The sequence below is a fragment of the Anguilla rostrata genome, chromosome 10, assembly GCF_018555375.3.
Source record: "Anguilla rostrata isolate EN2019 chromosome 10, ASM1855537v3, whole genome shotgun sequence".
Classification (NCBI taxonomy): Eukaryota; Metazoa; Chordata; class Actinopteri; order Anguilliformes; family Anguillidae; genus Anguilla; species Anguilla rostrata.
In genome coordinates, this window is record NC_057942.1 from 9,722,067 (window position 1) to 9,746,584 (window position 24,518).

Sequence of the window (24,518 nt, forward strand, 5' to 3'; positions counted from 1 at the left end):
TTCTGTGACAACACATATTGTTCAAAAATTGTTTATTTCTGATAGCCAAGAACATCACAACCATAAATTATTTATGTCAGGAACAGGTACAAGTTGCTGTAAAATAAGCGTTTTATCAGTTTAAATAGCTCTAAATAAAAACATTTACTAGTTACAGAGACAACAGGTCTTATACAACATTTTTTGTGCATCTTGAAGAATGACATGAAAAGGTGAAAATAAAAACAAAACCACAATTACTTTTCCTCTGTTTAGCCCTTATAGAAGGAAACGTGTATGTTGGAAAAAATGTTGAAACTAAATAAACATGCATAAACTAAAAATCTAAACATATCAAAGAAAACATTCTCACAATCCTTTCAAAAGTAAATGTATGTAAAGCATAGATAATGAAAATTCTCCAAAATATAATTTAACTCTTGTGCAATAAATTAGCTACCTAGTACTTTCTTATATAATCACAATACCAAATTCATATGATTCATTGTCATTTTGAATAATGGCATGTGCCAAACTACTATGTTACAACACATGGTACACTCTGTCATGTGATCAAATGCCACCAGTGCAAAACTACCTCACACTTAGATAGAGGTCATTAAAATACTGAATGTCACATTCAATAGCTACTCACTGAAAGTTTCACTGTGTGCTAACAATTGAAAATTTACTACCCGCACTGAAATGAGTTGGGTTTTAAGATTACGGTAGTATCCACAAAGAATAATCTAAACGGATTTACTTGTAAATGCTTTTGTAATATGATGACTTACTGAACAAGGTTTTTAGTGGAACTGGTAATATAACCCAGAACAAATATCCTGGTGTGTAAACTCACATTACCCCATCTAATCTTTGCAATATGTTGAACTTGCACTAGTATAACACTTGCATGGGCAGATACAATTTAACTAGCCGCTCACTGCCCCCTGGTGACAGATGGTAGGAAATGCAGGTGGACCATCATTTCAATCACAGCTGACTGGCCAGCCCTTGATGTTTCTGTCAAAATGATAGAACAAACATAGGATGAATGAGAAGGGACATTGGTTTGGGCTTAGACATACAATCCACCTCTAAATGAAAGCTGTTTCATGTTTTATATATGGAACGGGCAAAAAAAAAAAAAGGTCTCTTTAAAAGATACAGTTGTGTGTAAGATGTATGGAAATAAATTTCCAATAATGTGTGGCCTGGAATGAATCTTTCCCAATCACACAGCTGATTCTTTACTCCGTTTTGCTTTTTAAGGTGGCTCGGTCGGTTCTGAGACTGAGGACATGTTCCCCGGGCTCCTGAACAACCAGGTGACACACAGGTAAAAGGACACAGAGGGAGAGAGCACAGGAACTTGACTTACATCCCGGACAACATCCAACAAGACTGCCAGCCCCATTCGCCCCCAAACAACAGACCTCTCCATTCCCTTGCTCTAAGTGCTGGAAGAATGACTTTCTTATGAACCATACAGTGAGCACCAGAAAGCAGTCAACCTCTTCACCCTTCACCACTCTCTTTAGCGTCAACATTGGAAGCAAGCTCTCTATGTAGGATTCTAATCCCAATCAGGACTCCAATTCAAATTAGAGGCAGCCATTTTAGACCGCTTTCTTGCCCCATAAGGAGGCCAGTGGGCCCTTTCACCCTTGAGTTTGAAACCTTGTGCAAATTAGCAGAGCAAAGCCCTTTTCTTTTTAAAATTCAATATTAGTATTGCCATGGGTCTTCTCTGAAGTAAGCTCACTTTACTATGTAAAAAGGAATTCTAACGCACTTTTGAGCTTGTGGTACACACAATCCACATGCTGATTTCTTTTGAGCATCTGTGAATCTAGGGGGAACATTCTTCATGTATAGAAACCAAATTCATGTTTTATTATTCAATTCGACAATATTTAAGTGCATTCATGACAGCCTAGCTGTACGAAACCATAATTATGCCAACAACGTTTTTACAGAGGTACTTCTGCAAATTATGTGGGTACCACACAGGGGGCATTAACTAGGTTGGAAGGTGTTTTTGTAGTCGAACGCAATCACCGGAAATTTGGGGGGAAATAGTTGGATCTGCTATTCCCCCAAGGATCTGAAGGGGTCTGAAATATTTGGAAAGGTTTATAAAGGTTTGTAGCAAGATGGCTGGTAGATGGCTAAAGTGCTGGTATTCAGTATGTCATGTGCCAGAGTCAGTGTTGCTACGTTGCTAGCTAGATAGATGGAATTTCCTTGAGTTTGTTTATTTCAGGTACCACAGCTATGTAGATTATATATTCATAAATAATTCAAGATAAGTTACACATTCAGAGAAGTAAAGTTATGTTTTTAATGGCCATATTGGCAGCAGTTATGGGATGGGAGCCAGCATTAGCTTAATGCAAATACAGTAGCTACTTACATAGCTGTCAGTGATAAATTGGAACATGCATTTCCACTGATCCTTTAAGAACAGAAATGAACAAGATATAGGGTAACACATTGTATGTCAACAGAGAAAGGTGGTTGCCTGTGCAAGATGGATTGAACCAAATCACACCATATTGTAAAAGGGAAGTGATTCTTGCACCGTTCCAGAGAGCCCGCATTTGTAATTTTTTTGTCAATGAAAAAGATTTCCTCAGATTTGAAGCCATATTAAAACACCTGACTGGACCGAATGAAAAACACTTGGATGTGTTCTGCATTTAGTACTGCTGGGTACACTTTATGTTGGGGTCATTCAGACGGACCCTATGAGGGAACCTTGGAAAAGTAACAATGCAAAAGTGGGCTTCACTTATACACATAACATCTTTGAATATTTTGGAAATGTGTACCTCGTAAAAGTCCAGTGGGAATAAGATCAATGCCAGTTTTCCAGCTTCAAAAATATGTATAAATCTCACAGACTTAATTTATAATGGAAATGCCTCAGCACGGAATTGTAAATAAGGTCACAAGAAGCAAAGAGCAACAGTGACAGGCTAGATATAACCACATTTTTACAAAAAAATAAATTAATAATTCAGTGATAATATATTTCCCATGAACATAACTCTCAGGCACAAATGAACAACATTAATGACCCAATATCATGTGTAAATGTGTACCACTTCACCAGGGGGAACCTGGGCTTGGAATATTCTGGTGTTTATTTTTGGTATTCACTTGGGCACGTGAAGCCGATGATAAATTGGGCATATAAATAATCACATTTTTAAAAAGGGCTGTCCAATTAGAACACACAGAGCTATGCATCAGCCAACGTACAGGAATAAAGTCAGTATGTGTGCACAGCCATAACACACTGAGGAAAGACACTACACATTTTAAAAAGCTGCAACATAATCAAAATCATCTAGGCTTTACCGAGAAATTAAGGATCTTGTCTTAAAACAGAAATGTGCAATTCTGTTTTTTCTTCCGATCATTGCGTTTGTCTCCTATTGTCTTGATGAACCATGTCATTTTTTTTCCAGCAAGCTTCTTAAGTAAATTATTGTTGCAAATGTCAGGGATTCCAAACGGAATGAGTTATTTTCAGTTTGTTTAGAATAACCAAAGTCTCAGCTTGAGTGTGAGAATGTCTTCATTATTGGATAATTTTCTTTTTTTTTCTTTTATAATGGTGCTACCAAACTGTGATCCTCTGTTTTATGAGGGTACACATTTCCAGCTGAATGGTTATGTACGCTTATACTTGAATGGACAATAAAAATCCATATTGTGCTTTTTGTCTGCCGTAATAAAAGGATGAATTACTGAGTGAAGCACCGTTGGCTGATCGCTACTATTATTGCTTTGCAAAGTACATCTGGCTTTCGATCAAGTCCATCAGTAAAGTAACACGTGCTGAATCAAAGTCACAGAGTGTAAGACTCACGTGAATATGAACCTGAATTAGTAGAAACACACCAGCAGTGCTGTACGTGGAGGTCCAGCGCTTTGGAGGCTTTGGGGTCAGTTTGCGCTTCCTCGTTCACGGGCCTGGGGTCAGTTTGCGCCTCCTCATTCACAGGCCTGAGGAGCTCTAGGAGAGCATAGGGATTACAGCATCAGTAAGCTCTGCTAGCCTGCCCTGCCAACATGCTCTCAGACACTGTTATTATTATTGTTATTATTATTATTATTGCTGAAGGCTGTCTGCAAAAATCTTCTCACAATCATTTCTAAAAAGAAAAATTGTGAAAAAAGTACAATTAGGCAGTCTTTGTTTCAGGAAGAAATAATGTTATTACAGCCTTTCTGTCATTCAACCTCACTTGTGAATTTCTGCATTATTAGTTAAAGACGGCTTCATACTATACCTGAAAGCCTCAGAGCTTTCCCTTTCGATTTCTTTGTTCCACTGGACAGCTTCCGTGCTCTTATCAATGGGTGTTTTATGGAAAGGGCCTGCAGTGCTACAAGAGTACAGTAATGATCCGTTTCTGGAAACCTTGCCTCTGGGTTAACCCAATGTTCACATCATCAAGATAATGGTACTTTAATTGTCAGAGTGAGTCTTTGACAGTTCCGGATTAAACATGTGCACGTCGTGCTCCGAGGGCATACCTGCTGCCTTGCAAGAGAAAACCGCCAGGGCATGCGTGCCATCCACCCAGTGGATCTCCAGACCTCTCGCGCTATCAAAGCAACACAGTCAGATATGTGGTTAAGTCAGAGAATAGACACATTTAACTGCCAAACTTTCTGTGAGATCCATTCCCAGGTTCCGGTAAGTTCCAGACGGCTGCGTGCAGAGAATCACCTGAAGCCTGCGAAGGCGTCCAGCAGATCCTCGGTTCTGAACATGGGGGAGATGTTGTGTATTTCCAGAATGTGGCCGAAGGCTTCAGCGTCGACCCGCACGTTCTCATAGCACGAGTAGTCATTCCGGGCGCTCAGAATCACAACATCCTGCTCTTTAAGATTGGTGGTTATCTGCCAGGCGGGAAAACACAGAATGAACAAACCGAAGGTCACAGGTTCACATTCGATAATTACTGGGGCATTCAACAGGCAAACACAACGCTGTACGTGCATTGACGCATGCACTGCAACTTCCTAAAGTGCTAGCACAGACAGAGGCATCTAAAATAAGCACTAAATTCCGCCCATAACTTTCACCCCCAGCTCTTCCCTTATTGTACACGATACTGCACCTCACTGATATAATCTTCGTTCATTTGTGGTGCTGGGGCAGGTAGGGCTGTGTTGTCGCAGGCATCTCCAGGTGAGTAATCCCAGGACATGGCCTTGAAGTAAGAAACAGACTGGTCCCAAGATGGAGGCCAGGGTCCCAGACCGGACCTGTCCAGGTTCACAAACGCATCGTGCTCGCGGGTCACGTGATCTGAACCGTCAGACTGTGCGTCCTGATTGGCTGCGAGGGACTCCTCTGTGGTATCAGAGCAGGACTCCTCCGAGACGCTCAAACTGCTTATGGCACGTGTGGCACTGTCCATCTCCCACAAGGCCCCAGGACTGAAGATGGCCTTGTCTGGCTCTCTCTGGTCTCTGCTGTTCATTTGTATAGTCCTGGGCCTGGGGTAGTGCTTGTCCTTCCAATATTGATTCCCTGTTACCAGTCCCAAGGGCTGTTTGTACCTTCTACCACCTTCATCACCATCATCCTCTGAGGATATTCTGGGAAGGAAACAAAAAAACACCAATTTCAACAGCAATAACTGCACTGGAAGAAAACAGTGGAACTGTGGAACAGTATCCACATCTCTCACAAAAAAAAAACTGGATTTGGTTTGATCGAAATTAATAGTGCAGTATGAATTATGGTTTTTCCTGTATGGATTACACTGGTGTAAGGCTTAAATGTAATGGCATATATCCATGAAATATATATTGGGTACAACTGCGAATGTAAACGGTGCAGGCACAGTGGTTTTGTGGTGTTTGGCGCCCCTTAGTGGCCAAAAAGCGTCAATGGGATCATTGGGTAACAAAAATATTTTAACATGATGTCAGAAATGCTGATTGTGGAACTGTACCTTAGATCAGAGTGGCAAACTACCATTCTACGGCTCCGGCCCTCTCCCACAGAAAAGGTGCACAGGGATGAGTAGTTTTCGATAGTTTTCTGAATCAGGTCGCAAAGTCGGCTCGGTAAAGGAGGGAATATCAACACGCTGGAAGAAGAAATATATTGGACACTGCGGCCCTGAATTTCATGTTATGTACATCTGTACGTGCTTAGGTTGTTGAATATTGTGGCAAACTAACTGTGTTTCTCAAGTAATAACAATGAAAAAAACATTACACTTTTTTACGCAGCACATACAAACCAACCTCTTCTTGCTTGTCACAAATTCAACATTTGGCAAAAACTGAGGTGTGATTTAAGCATTTACTAGCATACTATGAATTTCATTCTGACAGGTTTAAAAAAAGTTTAAAATATGTATGAAAGTTGTGTGTGGTTGTTCAGAGTGTTCAGAGTGACTGTTGTGGAGTCATTTGTTAGCTAACACAAGCTCCAACCCTAATCATCCCGTAGACATTTACGCACACCTGAGATCATGACCGTACCTATTTTGTGCGTCTCTTTGTAAAAGGATTTCCAAGTCTTCGAAGATTTTGTGAATGAACTCATTTTCTTGTTTCGGGAGGTAACACACATCAGAAGGAAACGCCAGGGTCACAGTAGAAAATGCACTGTTTGAGCAAGAGAAAGGTGAAAACACTTAATGGAGAGAATACTGCAAGTCCAATCATATACCGGCAATTTAACTAATTTAAAGTTACTTTATGAATCAGAACACCTTCTAGGAAACGAATCATTATAAATGATACCTACTTAGCCAGCCAATTGAGCTAGTTATATTAACATTTGGTCTCTGAAAACCATGTGGATGGCTAAAACGTAAAATGTCACAACATCCACCAACTAACCAACCACCCTGCGTACGCTTAACCTAACGTGATTTACGTTAACCACGTCAGAACTAGTAGGCTACCATAACACACGGCACAAAGGTAAGACCTGGCCTTAGTGAATAAGTAAACTTACTTTTCGATGCCACATGGTTGAATGTCAAATCAGGATAGTTAAAGCAAGCAAATGAAATTAGCCAATGTAAGTTACCTTACCTTACAACTTGCTACCTAAAGTCAGCAGAGCTACGACGGATTGTGTAACGTTATGAACGTTAGAACTAGCTTGGTTTACGTTAGATTTAAGTTACGATTGGTTAATTTAGCAAGCATCCAACATACTCCAGCCAACCAATCTCTCGGGTAGCATAGGTTTTTATGTTTTCAGAATGCTTGTTTTGTCTCACCTCACGCGTTGCTGCATATTATTTTTAAAACTAGATTTATAATTATCCAACAGCTAGCTTTAAAAGTAGTGTGTTAACGTCAACTTGCTAGTGTTGCCTACACTTGAGAAGATGTCCTGACTACCAGCTAGTCTACCAAAAGGCGCATCGTTTTAGAGACAGCTTTATAGGAGATATATTGAAAGGGAGATGTTGTACTTCTTACCCAGCTAAGAAGTTCCGGTCCGTAGCGTTTAAGATCCTGCAGTGAACATTTGGAAAAAGTAAAACAAATTTGTCTTCGATACTAATAATTATTATAGTAAATTTTAATTCCATGTGTTCTTCATGCATATTAGAAACATATTTGCTCATAGGCAATACGTGATGTGCTATCCGTGAAAAAATATCACACAGATTTTTCAGGTTTTCATCCAAAAAAAAAGCCAATTCAGTTAGCCATACATTTTTGAAAGGTAAATATAATTCCCAATGACAAATGTATGATTTCATTACATGATTTTAGTATAATCTTGTAATCTAGTACAATCCAGTCTGACTCGAGTTCAAGTCATGTGACTCGCGTCCACATCTGTGGCCAGTGGTTCTCATCTGCAATACCTATGCCTCACTAAATACTCTTCAGACATGGCTGATGTATGAAGATAAAACTTTGGCAAAGTCCTGCACATACATACATTGCAGAGTAGTCTAAAGAGTAAAGAAAGGTCTTGGATTTCTCTCACTCATTCTGACACCAAGGGCTTAATTCTCTGATGAAACGGGATTCACAGATGTCCAGTTGGCCCTCTAAATTGCAGAAATATGCAGGTCTAGCTGAGGGAAGTGCCACAGAGCAGGGAGTTATCTGCTCACTGGTGTGCCAATTGCACAGAATCACCAATGGTCCTGTGAAACTAGAGAGTAGCTTGGGTAACCTATTTATCTCTCCTACAGTGAATCTGAATGAGAGAAATTACATTCTTGTGCAAGATGAGTGCATTTGGGGAACCACAAGATCCTTCAGGGTCATATTACACTGAGATGTATACATGCTATACATGCCATTTGTTTGATTCTGAGTTATACATTTAAAATTTCAGTATCTTTAGCTTTGTTGCCCTTGGATATATAACTTGATACTCAAACTACTTAAAAAAGTAGACTTAAAAGGCTGTCATAACCTGCAGCTTTACGAGATCAAGTAATGGCCCAAATATCTGTGTTTCTAAACGTGTTGCTAAACTCAGAGTCAAAATGCAGCTGTGGACACAAGGATGTGAGATGAGAGACTGGTTTTCAGCCAGAGTCTGAATCTGTCCCCCAGCCTCCTCTTGATAGATCATCATGTTGTCAAGAAATATTCTCCAGCTCCGAAGAGATGCTGGATAATGGCTTTTCCAGGGTTCTTCAGTTCCTTTGCTCCTTTAAATCATATGCAGACTGTGCTTCCCAAGCCATTTACTTGGACACCAGTTCTAAACGACAACAGAAATAGACCTGCACAACTCTACTAAATGATAAAACTTGGTCACTGCAATGCCCAAGTTTGTTCAATTTCTGTTATAATATGAAACAGCTGAACCAGGTGTTAGACTACAGTTCAGTTGAGTGATCCAAATCCCGTATGCACTTTTAAAATTACCTATCCAGTTTGTTTTTGCTTCATTTCGGTCAGGAAAAATTCAAGCAAACTGCAAAGTTCAAGTTCATTGGTTTAGTCCACCTGTGCAACATGTAGTCTACAACTGTGTTGGCTTCATGCTGTGACTTCAGCTGCTTTTTGCAGTGAATATTCTCTAGGATTAATTTATGATGGAGAACACTACCAGTGACTACCGATGCTGTCCCTTGGGAAAGTAGTTAGGAGTAGTAATGGAGAACAAGGTAACTGAATGCAAAAAGAGTCACTTTGCAAGAAATCACATCCATAGTCAAATGCTAATTTTTCAGTTATTTGTTTCCAGTTGATCCTGAATGTGTTTGCATTTACAGTACACGTTTTTGATGTAACAAATTCAAATTAAAGCAGCCACTCCTCTCCAGCAGCCTGGATGAACAAATTGCGACCAGTGCTATTTCCCTCAATATGCATTTCAAACATACAATTAGAACAAAAATGTGCTTTTACGTAGTCATCACCCATTCATTTTCATGCTCACAATGCTTGGTTCGTTTAGGCACACTGCACAAAATTTGAAATCGAAATGCTGCACACTTTCCCCAGAATAATATTCTTTAATTTACTCGTTCTGTAATGCATATTCCAAACAGATGTCTCTTCCATTCTTGTAATTACGGTTTTGTAAGCTGGATCCTTGTATGTGTCTGAACCATTACTCAATTTAGAACTGTGCCTTTTACCTATTAGTCCTTTGAAGTGAATCACATTGCAGCTGCATTAAAGAGCATAAACAATTTGAGCAGGGACATCAAAATGCAATATTAAGATCAGTAAATTGCAGTAAAATCAGTAAAAAAAATATCAGTAAATGCACAGGGCAACAAATTAAAGAAAAGACACATACAGTTTATTATGCTACAATACACCGGATAAGAAAAGAATTTACATTTGAAAGCTTAAAAAACAGGCTTTGCTTTTTTGGAGTCAGAAGAGATTTCAGACACTTCCAGTACTGCCAAACAGCTTTTAAGGTTTCTGCGGTAGTTATGGTTACTGATTAGTTTTTTATTCCCCAAATGACCACATTCAGCTTTGCCGAGTTGCCTATGCAATAAATAATGGTTATTTTGGTCAACTTTCAGCTCCAATAGCCAGCTTTTCTAATTTACAACATCATCTGCAATGTAATATATCTTTCAAAGACTAGATGTATTAGGGAATATTCAGTCATTCATTAACAGTTCAATCCAAGACGTAATTTTTAAACACATCTTACTAATATAATGATACAGGGCATTTGAAAACAAATGTATATACAGGAGGATGCTTGCCCTATAATACCCTGTTATTAGTAGTAATGCAATAAAATCATGAGTCATCAGTACAGGTTATAGGAATGACATTATTTTAACACTGTCAAAAGAACCCAGGGATACATAGCATGTTTCTCTGCACAGCGTCCACACGATACAGGACACACTTACCTGACGCAACCGACTTCACAATAAACCAAAGTACACATAAAACAGCGCACTTTAGCCTCATCTTTCTGTTGAAAACACAGATACACACAAGAGATAAAGCGTAATGCCGACGAGAATAATCACTGAAACATGGCACAGTTTAAATGTACATACTGATGATTAATGTTGACAGTGAATGATCATTGTACAAGTAATTATTTGAATCAAGATGAAGCAGTTTCTTCTTTTTTTTTTCTTTACATACGATGCATAATCTTACCTCCTAGTGCAGCTGAATAAATAAAACAATAAAACAGGATTAAAAATGAATGTGAGAGGAAATTGTGCATTAACCACATACAGTAATCAGAAGGATAGGAGTGATTGTAGAGACGCAGTTGGTTGGGAGGGTTTTCCAGTGTGGCTGGAGGAGGTGGAGGGGTCGGACTGGGCTTGGCTTTTCAGGGCAATCCTGGGATGAACCGGGCACACTGGCTCAGTCCTCAGGCACGGGTCGGGTGGGAGGGAGGGTCCATTTCACGAGACAGAAGATGCAGACTCCAGCGGCCATGCAGACTGCCACTGTCTCGCACAGGGAGCTGCCAGATGACGTAAAGTGACCGTTACTCTCTGTGGGCTGCGCTCTGGAACACAACCCCACCTATCTTTCACATCTGCAGCTCTGCAGAGTGCAGCTCATTTAAAATGCATTACACATCAAACCTCAAATCTCTTACGTCCCTTGACATAATCTACAAAGCAGAGATCCTCACGGAAAACCTTGTTGAAGGAATGCCAGCAAACAAATTTCAGTTGTCAACCGATTTTGCAGCAATAGCACGTGTGAAGTATCCTGGGGAGGGAGGGCCGTTCTGGGATGGTTTGACAGCCAGAACCCTGCCACCCATAGGAAGGTGGGATACGATGGGCACCATTTTTCGAGGGGTACCCCACCGCACGAGTTTCAGCTGGGCGGACTTGACACCGGCAACCTCGTCATGACTCATTTCCCAGCCATTACTGTAAACGGGCCGTGTTCCCCTGCCGCAAACTTAGGTCTGCAGCAATTACACGAGAGACTGATCCATCACACACTTCAACCTCAACCGTTAAGTTTCTGGCCTGGCGAACAGCGAGCGCAAGGCTGTGTGTTCAGCCGTTTAAGGAAGAAAGTGAGGAGGACAGGCAGCACAGAGAAGCCTGTGTGAATGCAAGTGTATATTTGTCTTTTCTATATGTGTATATGCATCCTACTTTATTTTATGTATTCCTTTATTGTAAAGTGTTTTGAGACCTACATTGGTGATAACGCACTTTAAATAAACTTAACTTGACATTATGGCACTTAGCACATTACACAGGATTGCTGCTGCCAAAACAGTAATGTTTTTCTCCGTTTTAGACTGAATTACTCATGGAACAAGCTGGCCCCAATATTTACGCTAAAGAGCTGTGCTGGAACAAGGCAACATTAATCCCGGAACAATTAATTTCACGGGACACTCTGTGTTTCTCATATGCTCATAAGGATAACTGAAAATGAGGCTGAAGATTTTGTAAAGCACAGCTGGGTACTATTGCACATGTCACAAATTGTAATTGAATTGGCTTTATGTCATCAACCGGTCCATAAAAAAACAAGTCTGAGTTGCCTGCTAGTTTTAATATCACTTTTTTAATAATGGAATAAATGTAAATAAGCAGGCAATTTATAAATGTATTAACACAAGCTGGATTAGTCCATGTAAAATTAATCATGTGGGTTACTGGAGAGATACAAGGCCACAGTCCATCTCTGGTGACTGCATGGCTAACAGTCTCTACGAGACTCCAGGCCACAGCAGCAAACGGCACTCTGAGAGTTTGATTCCAAACAGGCGGCATTAGCTGAACCAATCTGCGCTGAATAAGTGGATGTAAGCGCAGAAGCAAACATTAGTGAGACCAGCTCCATGCCCTTATTGGTATGACAGCATTAAAAGCTGTTTAGTATCGTCATCCGTTTGTAATGACGCAGTCAGCGTTTTTAGACGTGCACTCTGCGGCCTCTTTCCCCCTAAAGCATAAGAGCCAGAGCTCCCTGGGGAATACTGTCGGCACTGAGACATTTCCCCTAATGTTTGCATATGGCAAAGGTCCAACTCCCAATTCGGTCTGCAGATACTTTCTGCAAACCGTTTACATTCCACAGTTACCACGTGAACCTGTATGCGTAAGGGACAGGAATTCTGTAAGGAGAATACGTACGTGTGTTCCTTCATGGCCAGAAACCTGACAAAGAAAGAGAACTTTCTCCACAAGATTTATTGTGAATGTCAGTGTCGCTGTGTGCATAACATTTAAGGGGTCATTTTTGGCTCAGAAATCTTTTGAAAAATAGAACTTGGAGGAGTTTCTGTGCTGGTGAAATTTTTCCATCACCTCTGCTTGACACTTAAACCACAAGAGAAAATGTTTAAAGGCAATTTGATACCTAATTAGAAAATTATGTTTCTTTACAGCTCAAATGTTAAATCTATACAGCAAGATGTGATTGACTGGTATGGACAGATTTAAAATAAAAAAAAGAATGGCATTGTGTTACCCTTACAAAGCTTGGGAAAAAAGCTATTTTCTGTTGAGAAACAATATTTAATGTCAAAATTGCATTCCTTGGTGTTTGCCAGAACAATGAATTGGGAGATGTTAGTGATCCAAAAGTAGTGTTTATGACAGGTCAGGTTTCGATTCACATTCACAATCATCACCGCAGGAGTCAAAAATGTATTTTTACCCGAGACACTGGCAAGATCCTGAAGAGTGACTGCATGTTCAGACAACTCCAATGCAGGGAACTTATGAGAACAAATATGTCATTTATATTCAGGTTCATATTCGATTTTTATAAGAAACTCAATCTTTTAATAAACATATGTTAATATCCTTGTGCAACACTTCAAACTTGATTTATGATTTATATACAAGTGAAAATTCTCCTTGGGTCCCACATAATGTTAACTGAATTTCTCTAACTCAATTATCCATCTCCATGCAAAAAGTCTGATGCAATCCAAAGAATAGACTGGCATCTCCTATCAGGGATATGCTTTTAGTGTGGCAAAATTACCCTTAGGCAATCTTTAGCAGCAGACAAAACTGTATAGGGCCCTTTCTGAACACCAGGAACAAAAAAAAGAGGAACGTGGGATGTGGGATGCAACTCTGAAACCAGAAGTCTGGGTGCTTAAGTGTCTGGATTACAATGCTCACCTTCAGAGTGTTTTATCTTCCGGACCCCGTGCTTCTGTCTTCAAATATGGTGATTTCAACCTGGGAGATGTATGATTAAGGCAAATCTGTTGAGTCGTAAAGACTAAGACCCAGAAACTCTGTGGATGGCACAAGGGATACTGTGGTATCTGAGGTGGAACATAAACCAGGTCCAGTGTCCTCTCCAGCCTCCTCTCTCTCCTGCTCCTAAGCCAAGGTTCGCAGCTTAACGGAGATGTGCTGGAGAAATGACCCAGGTCACCACGCAGTTGATACAATCACACAGGGTGGAGGGAAGCTTGGGGGACGCGGTAGCAGCTGCAAGCAATTTCTTGAATGTTCTGCGGCCGAGGCCTTTGCTGCGATACTTTCGGATGTTAGGCCTGCCACGCACTCAGAGAACCGTGAAGTTGAAGAGCCCTCTCAGATTTTATGCAGATGAAGTGGATTGATACTGCTTTCCTTCTATTATCGAAGGGTGTCCTTCCTCACCTTCCCCCCTCCACTCCAACCCCCACCAATTCCACACAGACAGGTGAGAGGGTGTTGGCTGCTGCTTCGCTTTATGCCCTCCTCACAGCACACAGCTGGGCACCAGACTCGGAGAACACCACCGTGGTTCTGTCGCCCACCAGGCAGCTCTTAAAGCTCAGCAAGGTCCCAGCATCCCCCTGGGGAGCGGTCCCACACACCTCTGCTCTTATGGGCAGTGTACTCCTGCTAGTGTGTAAGTGCAGTCACCCCCATCTGAAATTCTGTGAAACTTCAGCAAAAAATGTATTGACAGCTTCAAAAGCGGGCCTGGTATTTTTAATGTTTATTCGAATGTGCACTTGCTAACATCAGCAATGTAACTGTGGGTTCTGCGGTTTATTGGTGAGCTGATGACTCGAATAAATCATAGTGACTGATGACAACTCATCTGCCCCATATCTCGATATTGTTTTCTAAATATATCAATCTCTAAGGGAGTGTTGAAAAAGTTGCACAATTGTGCAATATGCTAAACTCGCAACAGATGGCTTTCGTGTGCATCGTAATTACATGCAGTCAGTGAACTACTGACCTCATCGCTCAGAATTTCAACAAAATATTTAGTCGTGTGAGAGAAACTACTAAAATGAACTATGTACCTGAATGAGGTAGTCAAATGGTGGTCAAAGGTGACCCATTTGGAAAGATTCCCTGACCACGATGGGTGAAAGTTTTCAACCATGAAGACTTACTCGCTTAATCTACTGATGTTTGTGACTGTCTCATCCTGGAGATTGACACACCCCAGGTCATACGGGCTGGAATGGTGCCCTGTTCCAACGGGAAAGGATACAACTCTCAGCCCTCTCTCGATTGGATCCGTGAGAAGCAGCCCTCGCGGTGCGTAGATCTTATCATTCTGCTCCTGGATGTACTTGCCGATCTTCTTCAAGACCTGACGGCATTGGGGGAGGAGGGGGTAGTTCAGCTGGAAAAAACACTTTCCGGAACGCACGTTGCTCCATCAAAGCAGATGTGGGAGGTCTACTTTGGGAACATTTTAACATTTTTCCTAAGCACTGGTTTATTTAAACTCCATGCTGCAGAAGAAAACGATTACTCATCCTATGTAATTAATTGCTCGCCAAGAGCACTTCAACTCACCACTTAAGTGGGTCTCAAAGGACATGAGTTTCTCCCTTTTCTCCATTTCATCACAGTTTCATTTCATTTTTAAAAAATCTGGGTTTCAAGTTAACAAAAAACATAATTTGACTGGATCAGTAATAATTAGTGGGGGTCAGCTCCCATAAGAAATACATTTAAAAACCAAATCTAACATCTGTGTGGGTTGCAGGAAATGTATCAGCTGAGCTTGCTTTGAGCTACACTAGATTTAGTGGCTAGTCCCTGCAAGCGATGTTGCACTCCAGTACTCACAGGCAATGTGATAGGAAGTCGGCCTCTGTCAGGTAACCAATTGCTAAGTAGACATTCTACTCGTGGTATGACTGGTTTTAAATAAACAACCTCAGTCAGGGTACCGCAGCAGTTCTTATGCCAGCAACCCTTTCCCTCCTCTATTCATAACTGTATTTATAACATATGGGCAAATACAACTACTTTACCATTTTGGAAACAATAGAGGAACCATGTACATAACTCAATAAATGTACACAACGTCTTCAGGTGCAAGGATGAGAAACTTTGTTCCTGAGAATTATCAGCAATTTTCACTTGTATGAAGCTATGCGTTCGTGGTTGGCAAAGACTTTAAATAATATATTTGGCTGTTTGACACATGTTCACTGATGTGTGATGGCCCTTCAGTGCACGAGTATGGGCTGAGGTGCTCAAACCTTCTCGTAGTGGGTCTCCATACAGAGGAAGATTGTGTAGGCCGTAAGACAAGCCAGACAGCCTTCCAGGTACGACTGGCCTCCCAGTTTCTCCGCTTCAGCATATAGGTTATTCAGTGTCCGCACCGTCTCCTCAAACTGCTGCTTGTCAATCTGCAGTAGACAAAACATTTACCTTCAATATTCTCAGACCCTTCAGAAGACGTCCAGCAGGCAAGACAATGTACAACTCACAATACTTGGCAAGCCAAATAATAGAAAGCACAACTGTACTCCAGTGTTTTTCCATTGGAGTACAGTAATTTTACAATTGGCCCAAATGGCAGCCTTCAACCCTTCAGTACTTGGCACAGACCTGCTTACAAACAATTCAGAATAGAAAAGACCTCTGTCTCTTCCTCAACTATATGGAAAATTTTCCACAAACAATCGAGATGCCTTTACACTCTGTTCAATGCATGTTTTCATTTCATACACTGTATTTGCCAAAGCCAGAGAAAAGGGAGAGAGGACCTCATTCGTACATCAATGTTCTCGCAAAGGGTAAGACAGTAATTTCCTAGGGTCATTATCAATAATGTTAACTGGCTTAGTGAAACTGATTTGATAGGTGTACCACAGCTCTAATGGCGTGATACCTGAAATTATGCTGTCCCTTCCACGCAAGGGAAATCACAGAGGGCCAGTTAATGAAAACCAGCAACTTCCAAAGCTCTTCAAATCAGGCCAGCTCTGTGGCAGGGAGGCTGGTGGGAGGGCAGATGAACCGTGGGGTGTGTTTTGACTGAGTCTCGACCGAAGTCTCCGCTCTTGTTTTGAACCGGCCGTCTCCGCGGAGATATGAAAGGGTGGACTTGGAACCTGCGGACCAGACGGCTAAGCCAGCCCTCCTGGGCCTCCGAAAGAGATCCAAAGCTACGCTTCTCTGTGCCCCAGGAATTTCAAAACAAGTTCCAGCAGATCAGTGGTCTTACACGCGCACCGTGCCCGTCGTGAGAAGGGTCTGTTCTCCCCCTAATCTAGCTTCAGGAGCCTTTTTTTAGCATTTGCATCTTTCCATTACGTCGACTCCACTGATGAGTGCTTACTGGCCGAAGAGTCTGGAACCTCTCCCTGTAAGGCCTTTTTACAGGGTCTGTTTTGTACGATTGCAAAATAAAATGTTTATACTAATGAGCGCAAAATCAGCCATATAACGGTAAGTGAGTTCCAAAAACAAGCGCTACCCATCCCAAACCGCTGGTAAACAACAAGCACTTTGGCTTCATGAATATCTGCCTAAGGGCAACTGTACGAGGAATTCTGATCGCCGCTATTGAGTTGTGTATGTAGGGAACTGTAATGCGATATTCTGTTTCTCATTCAATGGCTCTGCGTAGGGGGAATCTGTGACCAATATGTGTACAGCACGAGACAGAGGTAATGGCAGATCATTCTCCATCCCATTTCCCAAGCTGTTTGGCGGGAGCCCAGCCATATGCTTTCAGCTCAAGGATTCATAGTCAGCTTTTGAGTAACGCCCAGCTCTAATAGATCAAATGAGGAAAGGACATTAAAGATGGACACCAAAAAAAGCAGAAGCAATAGATACTCCTTTTCTTACTCCATGAATCTGCTGGCTCTGCTGGCCTGGAACCCATTCCAGCTCAGCCGTCCCAAGGCCAAGCAAGCTCTAGACTTGCCAAAGGTGAACTGCTCCTCGCAGTACATAAATGAAAAAGACTAATATATCAAAAGAATGATTACATATGTCATCCCTGGGATTTGGAAATCATGTCTAAGTTAAAGAAGTTTGGCTGTTCATGACAAATGAAGCCCATTTCAGGCCACGAGGTGTGCACTGTGTGCATGACGTAAAATCATATAATGATTTTGATGTGTGGAAGGAGTATCATACCAACTTGTTTAATGTGTTCACATGTCAATTTTGTGTCCTGTACAGCACTTGAGACCATTCGTACTAGCAGATGTTAGGATAGTGTACGTTCATCCACTTCACAGGTGTTCAGTATAAATTCTCTGAACAATGACATGCCTCTGAAGGACTACCCAAGTCTGGTGGGCAGGGTCGTCTGCCACTGTTTTGCTGTGAAGTCGATCGTTGTTCTGCGGCAATCACAAAACACAGGGAGAACCAAGTTCTGTCCTTGGAATTCTGGATCCACAGGCACTTCCATGTGACAGCATGGCAGCCGGCCACAGAGCTTGACTTGAGTCTCTGGAAAAGTGTTGTTTTGAAAAGAAGGGGAAAAAAAAAAAAAAAAAAAACTTGCATTCTCAAGGCATGAGAGTTCAATCAGGGACAATGACCCCATCAACTGAAGGCATACAAGCCTGCAGGGTAGTGTACTGCATGGTACAATTCAAAAAGCACACAAAAATAGACTTTCACACTTAAAGGGGTGCTCCACCAAAAATAAATAGATAGTTTGATACACTTACCCTTACCTTTTCAAAGACTGTTTGTTTTTATGAGTCTTGAATCAAAGCAGTTATCTGCAAATTAATCATATCACTGAATGGCAATACCAGACACACAACACTGCATCAAGATTTCATACTTTCATCCTTCCTTACCTTTAAGAGCTTTTCACCGACATACACCATTACCATGGCAACCCAATCTGGGGCGCTGGGTAATATCAATGTGTTCCAGCTCATTAAGAAACAAGGGCTACTATGAAATCCACTGCCGTTTCAGATGGGTTATCTTTCTCTAATGAGGCAAATGTGCTCCTGTGTATTTTACGTACCCTGGTCTCTAGTTCAGAGGGGAACTTGGTCTGAAACTGGCACACAGTTCCATTGGTGTAGTCTCTCTGGATGAACACCTTGGCAGCGATGGCCGCTTGCTGTCTGATGTCCTGCAAGCTGTGGGTCTGGAACGTGAAAAACAGCAGGTAGCGTTTGAGCGCAAGAGCCAAGGGTGTGTCAGTCCATGAGGTGCTATAACTTTAAACCAAGCCCCAGAACAAATTTCCCATCGCCAGGATTTTCTACTTTGATTAGGACAAATCGCATCTGCTTCTCAGCTGTGGATTATGCTGCACTAAACAACTGAAAAAAAACTGAAGAAAGAGCCGGCCAACTTTCTCACATGAACAACAGATGCAAAAGCTCAGGAATACAGTCAACATGATCCATTTTCCAAAAGACCACCATAAGACCTTTAACATCTCTCTATTTGACAAAGCAAAATCTTGGCCAAGAAACCCTTGAGATCCAATTATTGCAACATCTTCAAGAAATACAACCTGCTTAGCCATGGCAATTTCATAAAATACTCTAATCTCATCTTAATTTTTAAAGTGTCAATCCTTAATTTTTTCATATTAAAAAAATGCCTTATTTGATATCTTTTCATGATGGCCTTTTTGTAGCAATATCGATGTCTTCGCGTTCTGTAATTGCTTGTCTAAATGCTATTTTCCACTGGTGGTGTTGAAGCGGTCAGTCAAGACTAAACACTACAATATACAGTCCCTCAGCCTTGTAGGTTGACAAAAAAATGCTGTTGATTATTTGTACATGGCAGAAAAACAAGAACGATGCAGCCTTTGGGATGAAAAACAGAGACAGATCCTTCACAAATTTCACCAGACAAGCATTACATACTGTCTCACTACTGTGCTTGTTTTACAAGAGCAGGACAGACAAAAAGGAGGGTGGGGGGGGGCAAGCATTTAAATAACCCTGCGAGTGTGCTCACTGCTGAAGTCTTATAAACATTTACAGTCAGCCGTGCTATTGTCAAACAGGCACTTTTCGGGCTAGCTCTGTAGTAATCTTCTGAAGGAGCTGCAGCACCGCCCAAACAGCAGCCACTCTGCCAGGTGTAATTAACACCAGGCTTCCTCTGCCAGTCCCCACAATGCCCCAGGGCTCCAGGCTCATGTAAACGGTGCCATTCCTATCAGAGCCCTTTTCCTTCCCTTCAACTGAAGAACAGCACAAACGCCTCACATCGCTTTTCAGTTGTGTGGCTAAACCCTCCACAGCTTTGAGCACACACCCACCAAGCCCTTGGCGTGTGTTTTAGCTCTATGGTACTTGTCAAATTGAAGCAGGGTTATCAAATATCAAAATGCCTACAATGAGGAAATTAACCATGCCTCACAGCTGAGCGGGCCATTAGACAAAACCCTTCAATTGCTTAATACAATCATTTGCTCAATTGTCTATCATTGTCATAAAAGCTTGTTTTCCTTCTATGAAAACTCACAGCTGTACAACAGGTGTGGAAATACCTATACATCCTGCAGAGCACATTGGATATGTTTGTACTAATTCCATGTGACATAATATTCAGAACACAGAGATGATGAATTATTTAGCTGCATAACTGGCCAAAGATTGATACATATTTGGGTTTAAGTGGGATGGTGTAGTGGTTAATCTCCAACACACAGGTACATACTACTCAGCCCAATAGTCCATGAGTCATTTGCCAACCATTAAAAAATTAATAGTAATACACAACTGGCATTTTCCAGCCAGATGTAGTGCCTTCCTCGCAATGACATAACAAGCACTCAAGGTTATCAGCAGTCCACAGTGGAGACATGTTTCTCGTCCCACTGCAAGTCCACCTGTAGAACAGTGTAGCCGAAACGGTAATTGTCCTTTCCACAATAATAGGCGATTTAAAACTGGGAGGAAACAAAGTGGGGGAATGGGTTTGGTCGTTAAGGGCGCCACACAGCGGCGAGACGCGTCAGGTTCAGCTGTGAAAAAAGAAAACGAGTTGCACCTGCGGCCGCGCAATCAACTTACCTACAATCCGCGATCACAGACGCTTTCAGCGAGGTAATTTCAAAACAAACAAATGCTCTCTGCACATTAACTTTTACATGCAATGAAAACCTGGTAGTGACCCATAAACTGCAAGCTACTATTTGCCTGGTATTCATAATCTCAATTCAAATTTATGTAGTTTTAATTGGCCAATATGTGAAACCGTAATGTTGGTGTACTTGCTAACATTATTGGCTTGATACCAATAATACCCAATACATTATTGAAAAGCTAACTAAATAAGTAGTCTAAATCTAACTTTAAATTTAGACGAGCTATATCTAGCTACAGAAGGTAGGTTGCGTCCGTAGTGCGTGGATAGCAGCTGGCTACCAAATACAACAAGAACACTTTGGAAACACAGAGAGCCAGGATAGCCACCACGCTGAATCTATTGATTAGACTAGCTAGCTAACGTTAGTTAACGTTAAGTAGCTATCTAGCGTGTTTAGTAGGTATAAATAAGTCAGCACGGTAACTGTTAGCAAATAATTGCACGGAATGACGTGTTTAGCGTCTGTATTGTAAATGTGTTGCTTAGGCAGCTTGCTTGGCAGCACTGCAGTTTAGCTAAGTACAGTAATGAGCCAGCTGGATGTATGAATAACTGCTAAACAAGTCAATTCCGGCAAATTGTAATCTTAAACAGACAGTCAAGCTTTTCTGCGTTACCTGAACGGTGTAGTGAGTACGTCCATATTTTGAATATAGACTAGCTATATAACTTTAGACTTGAACATTATACATAGCAAAGGTTCCAAATAATTAACTGTGCTAATACCTATTTTTTAACTAAACACTGTTAAAAATATATATATGTATATATACATGTATGTATTGAGCAAGATATTGGGCATTGAGGTGTGATTTTCCCTTACCTCCGCCATGTTGAAAGCAGTGGCTAGCTGCTTGCTATCTTCTTGTTCACGAACATGACTTCAGATGAGCAGCAGCCTAGATCAACGAGCATTATGTCGGTGGGGTGGGCCAACAGCCGCACAGTGTTATGGCATTAGTCTATCCTTGTGCCATACAAAGTAGTGGATATGCGCAGCGCCTGCTGACTAAACTGATATTCGTAAATAATTTTTGTTTGGGTTGTAAGCGCACAAGGTAAGATGTTGAAATGACTTCTTCATTGTGGTTCCATCCAGCAATGCACACCCTTGCATTACTAAAATAATGTAATAAAAAACAGCGACAGTGACGTCAACAATGCCAGTGGGCCAAACGTTTCTCAATTTCTCTTATTTTTGTTTCTGTTTACCTGACAATGACTGTGGTACTATATAATCATAAATATTATTGTTAGATATTGTCAATTTCAAATTCGTAAATGTTTTATATTTTTACACTGCATTTAAAAGCGGAGACATTTTTTTAGCCACAATAATTATGGTCACCTTGCAGACAAATTGCAAGGGATTGCTGGCCGTTGCAGTTTAACATGAACCTAAGCATAATCACAGTCCTCTGTTGCAGCTGAAAGCCACTGCACGAAGTGATTGTGGTCCATACGAATATGTTTCAAAGCTGCAAATCACTGCTAATGATTGCAGCTCAACATTATCCCTGCTAAAATGAATTGCCAAGGTTTCTTCATTGTTTGTATTAGACACTGTGGAGCCGTATACTTGGCTAACATCGTTTTTCTTTTTTCTGCGATCTGTTTTTATTGAGATTTGCCCATTTGTCTTGTTTGACAGTGATAAAAAATGATTGCTGTACATCATAAGGTCCTGTGCACTCACCCTCTTTGGGTGCATTAAATGGTAAAACATTTCTATCACATTTCTGGCTGTTGGAATCGCTCTCTACAGTATGTGTATACATCTTGGACTGACCTCATCACCTCTCATTCATGTAAACTGTTTGACTTAACACGATAATAATTATATTAACTTGAGTAATGGCGCAATGACAGGGATGAATTTGTGTATTGAACTTTAAAGTGTTTCTATTTCCATTAGCTCTAAAGGCTGTGTATTTTTAAATAGCTAGAAATTTTAAATGAATGAAATAACTCATGGCTTAGTCTGTGAACTATCACAACTATCGCAAGTTAAACATTTACTTTTCTTTCTGGTTAATCAATGAACGCTGCTGTTGATATTTGTGGTGATTTGCTAGTTTGAAAATGGAACAGCCAAATGAGGAAAAAGAAGACAAAGCTTGAAGACAAAAGCTTATAGAATCATATTCCATTGGTGTAATTTATCTGACTGTAAGCATTTAAAGCAATGCTATGATTCTGGTCAAGTCACATTCATAATAAGATGTTTGTATTAATGTCCTTTTGGAACCTTCCTGATCAAAGCACTTGAGTTTGTGTTCTAAGTCACTCTGGATAAGCATCTGCCAAATGGCGGTAATGCAATGTCAAGTGTTTGAAAATAACGTTTTTAAGAACACATATGCTGGTTTCTCAGAGCCAATATTCAGGCATGTGTGGCTTCCTTGAGTAAATGCATGCATGTAAATCCGTTTCATTAGGGTGGTGTAAATGGCATGGTCTGAAGCACTTTCACTCAATCAAATCCTCTTGGAGCAAATGTTTTGAAAGCCCCGGAGAGATCATATATCACAAGTTCACTCGCCTTTGGAACATTTTGATTTTTATTGTGATCCTGCAAAAGTCCAAACATAATTGTGAAATATATAGGTTCCAAACATGATGATATAGGTCACAGGTGCTTTAAGGGCTACTGAAGTAATATTTCACTAAATTTCAAGGGAAACCCGTTTGGTTTCGTTCACAATTTTTGTGCAAAAAGGCCAACCATTCTATACCTTTGGGACATTTCAGTTAACATTTTCAAAAATGATATTAGGTTCAAGAGGCAGCAGGATCTGTGCTAGAAAGTAGATAAATGAAGTGCGACAATGGAGGTTAAAACATGATCAATGGGTGGGTTGCCGAGCGTCTTTGCCATAGATCACATTGTTATTCTTCATTCTCCTGAGCATCAGGCCTTGAAAATGAGGGCTGCTCTTCACTTATGACCCTTTATTGTTTTCCCTACTAATCGCATAACTTATGATTTCTGAGTGCTTTGCAGTGAAGGTGATGTAATGCGGGTGAAGTTATGGAACGTGGAAAGTAAAAATGTTCTGCCAGATCAGGGCTGCTGGAGCATTTAGCTAATATATTTGAAATATAAAGGGTGAATATTTTGCACGTTATTTCAGTTATCCATGAAATCTTTTGCATTTAAGATTTTGTTATGACTTACGACCACAGTCTATATGTGATGTATGAATATAGGAATGCGAGAACTAAAGTACAATTAGAGGAATATGTCACGCTAATCTACAGGTTAGCAGCTCATTGCATCAAAATTGATTCTGTATGCTGACCTGCTATGCTTAAAAAAGTGTAAAAAGGCTTTTTCATATTTTAAATTTTGCTTTTGGTACAATAGAAAGACTGAGCAACTTGAAATATGGAAAGGAGACAGGACACTAGCATAGTTCCTGGAAGTAGTTTAATTTTTTTTTAGCTCTCTTCTCTGTAGAGCTATCACTCCTCTTCTGTCCTCCTTGTAGCTTTTCTGAGAAGTTTATATCCCATTGTATTTCTCCCAGTCCCTTATAGACAGCCAAGTCACGGCAACTATCCAAGCCTTAATTTATTACACAAGAACATTAAACTTTTATTTTAGCGTTCAAAGGCGCAAACGCTATTCAACACTGCATTCTCCTGGGAGCCTCAACGGCTGCCACAGGGGAAAATTCCTCAAAGTAGTCCCCCATGCAGAGGAGGGCCAGGACTACCTGAACAGGAAGCTCCCTGAACATGCTGGCCTTCTGCGACCATGGGGAA

The 24,518-nt window shown here is 40.9% G+C and overlaps 3 protein-coding genes across 10 annotated transcripts in view; 1 reads left to right on the top strand and 2 right to left on the bottom strand.

Annotated features, from left to right (window-relative positions):
* Positions 1-3,746, top strand: part of LOC135264914 (lysyl oxidase homolog 2B-like) — a 36,397-nt gene extending 32,651 nt beyond the window's left edge. For all 3 annotated transcript variants that reach the window (XM_064353931.1, XM_064353929.1, XM_064353932.1), the window contains one exon: positions 1,252-3,746. In XM_064353931.1, coding sequence (XP_064210001.1) covers positions 1,252-1,322 — 71 coding nt within the window. In that variant the 3' untranslated portion in view covers positions 1,323-3,746. The remainder of the gene's footprint in view (positions 1-1,251) is intronic.
* LOC135264916 (R3H and coiled-coil domain-containing protein 1-like) lies at positions 16-7,414 on the bottom strand. 4 transcript variants are annotated; one of them, XM_064353937.1, is made up of 9 exons: positions 7,254-7,414; positions 6,502-6,627; positions 5,964-6,101; positions 5,121-5,604; positions 4,727-4,899; positions 4,531-4,601; positions 4,284-4,379; positions 3,892-4,006; positions 16-1,002 (listed from the first exon to the last, which is right to left on the bottom strand). In XM_064353937.1, coding segments are annotated over exons 1-9 (1,221 nt in total). In that variant the 5' UTR covers positions 7,271-7,414; the 3' UTR covers positions 16-1,001. The 4 variants fall into 4 exon arrangements, with proteins under 4 accessions (XP_064210007.1, XP_064210006.1, XP_064210008.1 ...); XM_064353936.1 differs by having other exon boundaries at positions 3,860-4,006; XM_064353938.1 differs by having other exon boundaries at positions 3,860-4,006; positions 7,063-7,406.
* Positions 7,415-9,741: 2,327 nt separating this feature from the next.
* Positions 9,742-21,737, bottom strand: LOC135264920 (golgin subfamily A member 7). 3 transcript variants are annotated; one of them, XM_064353947.1, is made up of 7 exons: positions 21,574-21,736; positions 18,655-18,780; positions 17,937-18,119; positions 15,902-16,054; positions 14,896-14,997; positions 13,569-13,628; positions 9,742-10,918 (listed from the first exon to the last, which is right to left on the bottom strand). In XM_064353947.1, exons 1-6 carry the CDS (start codon positions 21,580-21,582, stop codon positions 13,581-13,583), a joined length of 621 nt encoding a protein of 206 aa, XP_064210017.1. In that variant the 5' UTR covers positions 21,583-21,736; the 3' UTR covers positions 9,742-10,918; positions 13,569-13,580. The 3 variants fall into 3 exon arrangements, with proteins under 3 accessions (XP_064210017.1, XP_064210019.1, XP_064210018.1); XM_064353948.1 differs by having other exon boundaries at positions 10,848-12,221; positions 21,574-21,737; XM_064353949.1 differs by lacking the exon at positions 17,937-18,119 and having other exon boundaries at positions 21,574-21,735.
* Between the last annotated feature and the right edge of the window lie 2,781 nt (positions 21,738-24,518).

What these genes read in the sequence shown, in the direction of transcription:
- LOC135264916 (XM_064353936.1), bottom strand. An exon ending in TTTCTCTTGCAAGGCAGCAG is followed by an intron (nt 4,380 to 4,530) that starts GTATGCCCTCGG and finishes GTACTCTTGTAG; the next exon opens with CACTGCAGGCCCTTTCCATA. An exon ending in GAAAGCTCTGAGGCTTTCAG is followed by an intron (nt 4,007 to 4,283) that starts GTATAGTATGAA and finishes ATGCTCTCCTAG; the next exon opens with AGCTCCTCAGGCCTGTGAAT.
- LOC135264920 (XM_064353947.1), bottom strand. An exon ending in CCTCTGAACTAGAGACCAGG is followed by an intron (nt 18,120 to 18,654) that starts GTACGTAAAATA and finishes ACACTTTTCCAG; the next exon opens with AGACTCAAGTCAAGCTCTGT. An exon ending in TGGAGACCCACTACGAGAAG is followed by an intron (nt 14,998 to 15,901) that starts GTTTGAGCACCT and finishes CAATGCCGTCAG; the next exon opens with GTCTTGAAGAAGATCGGCAA.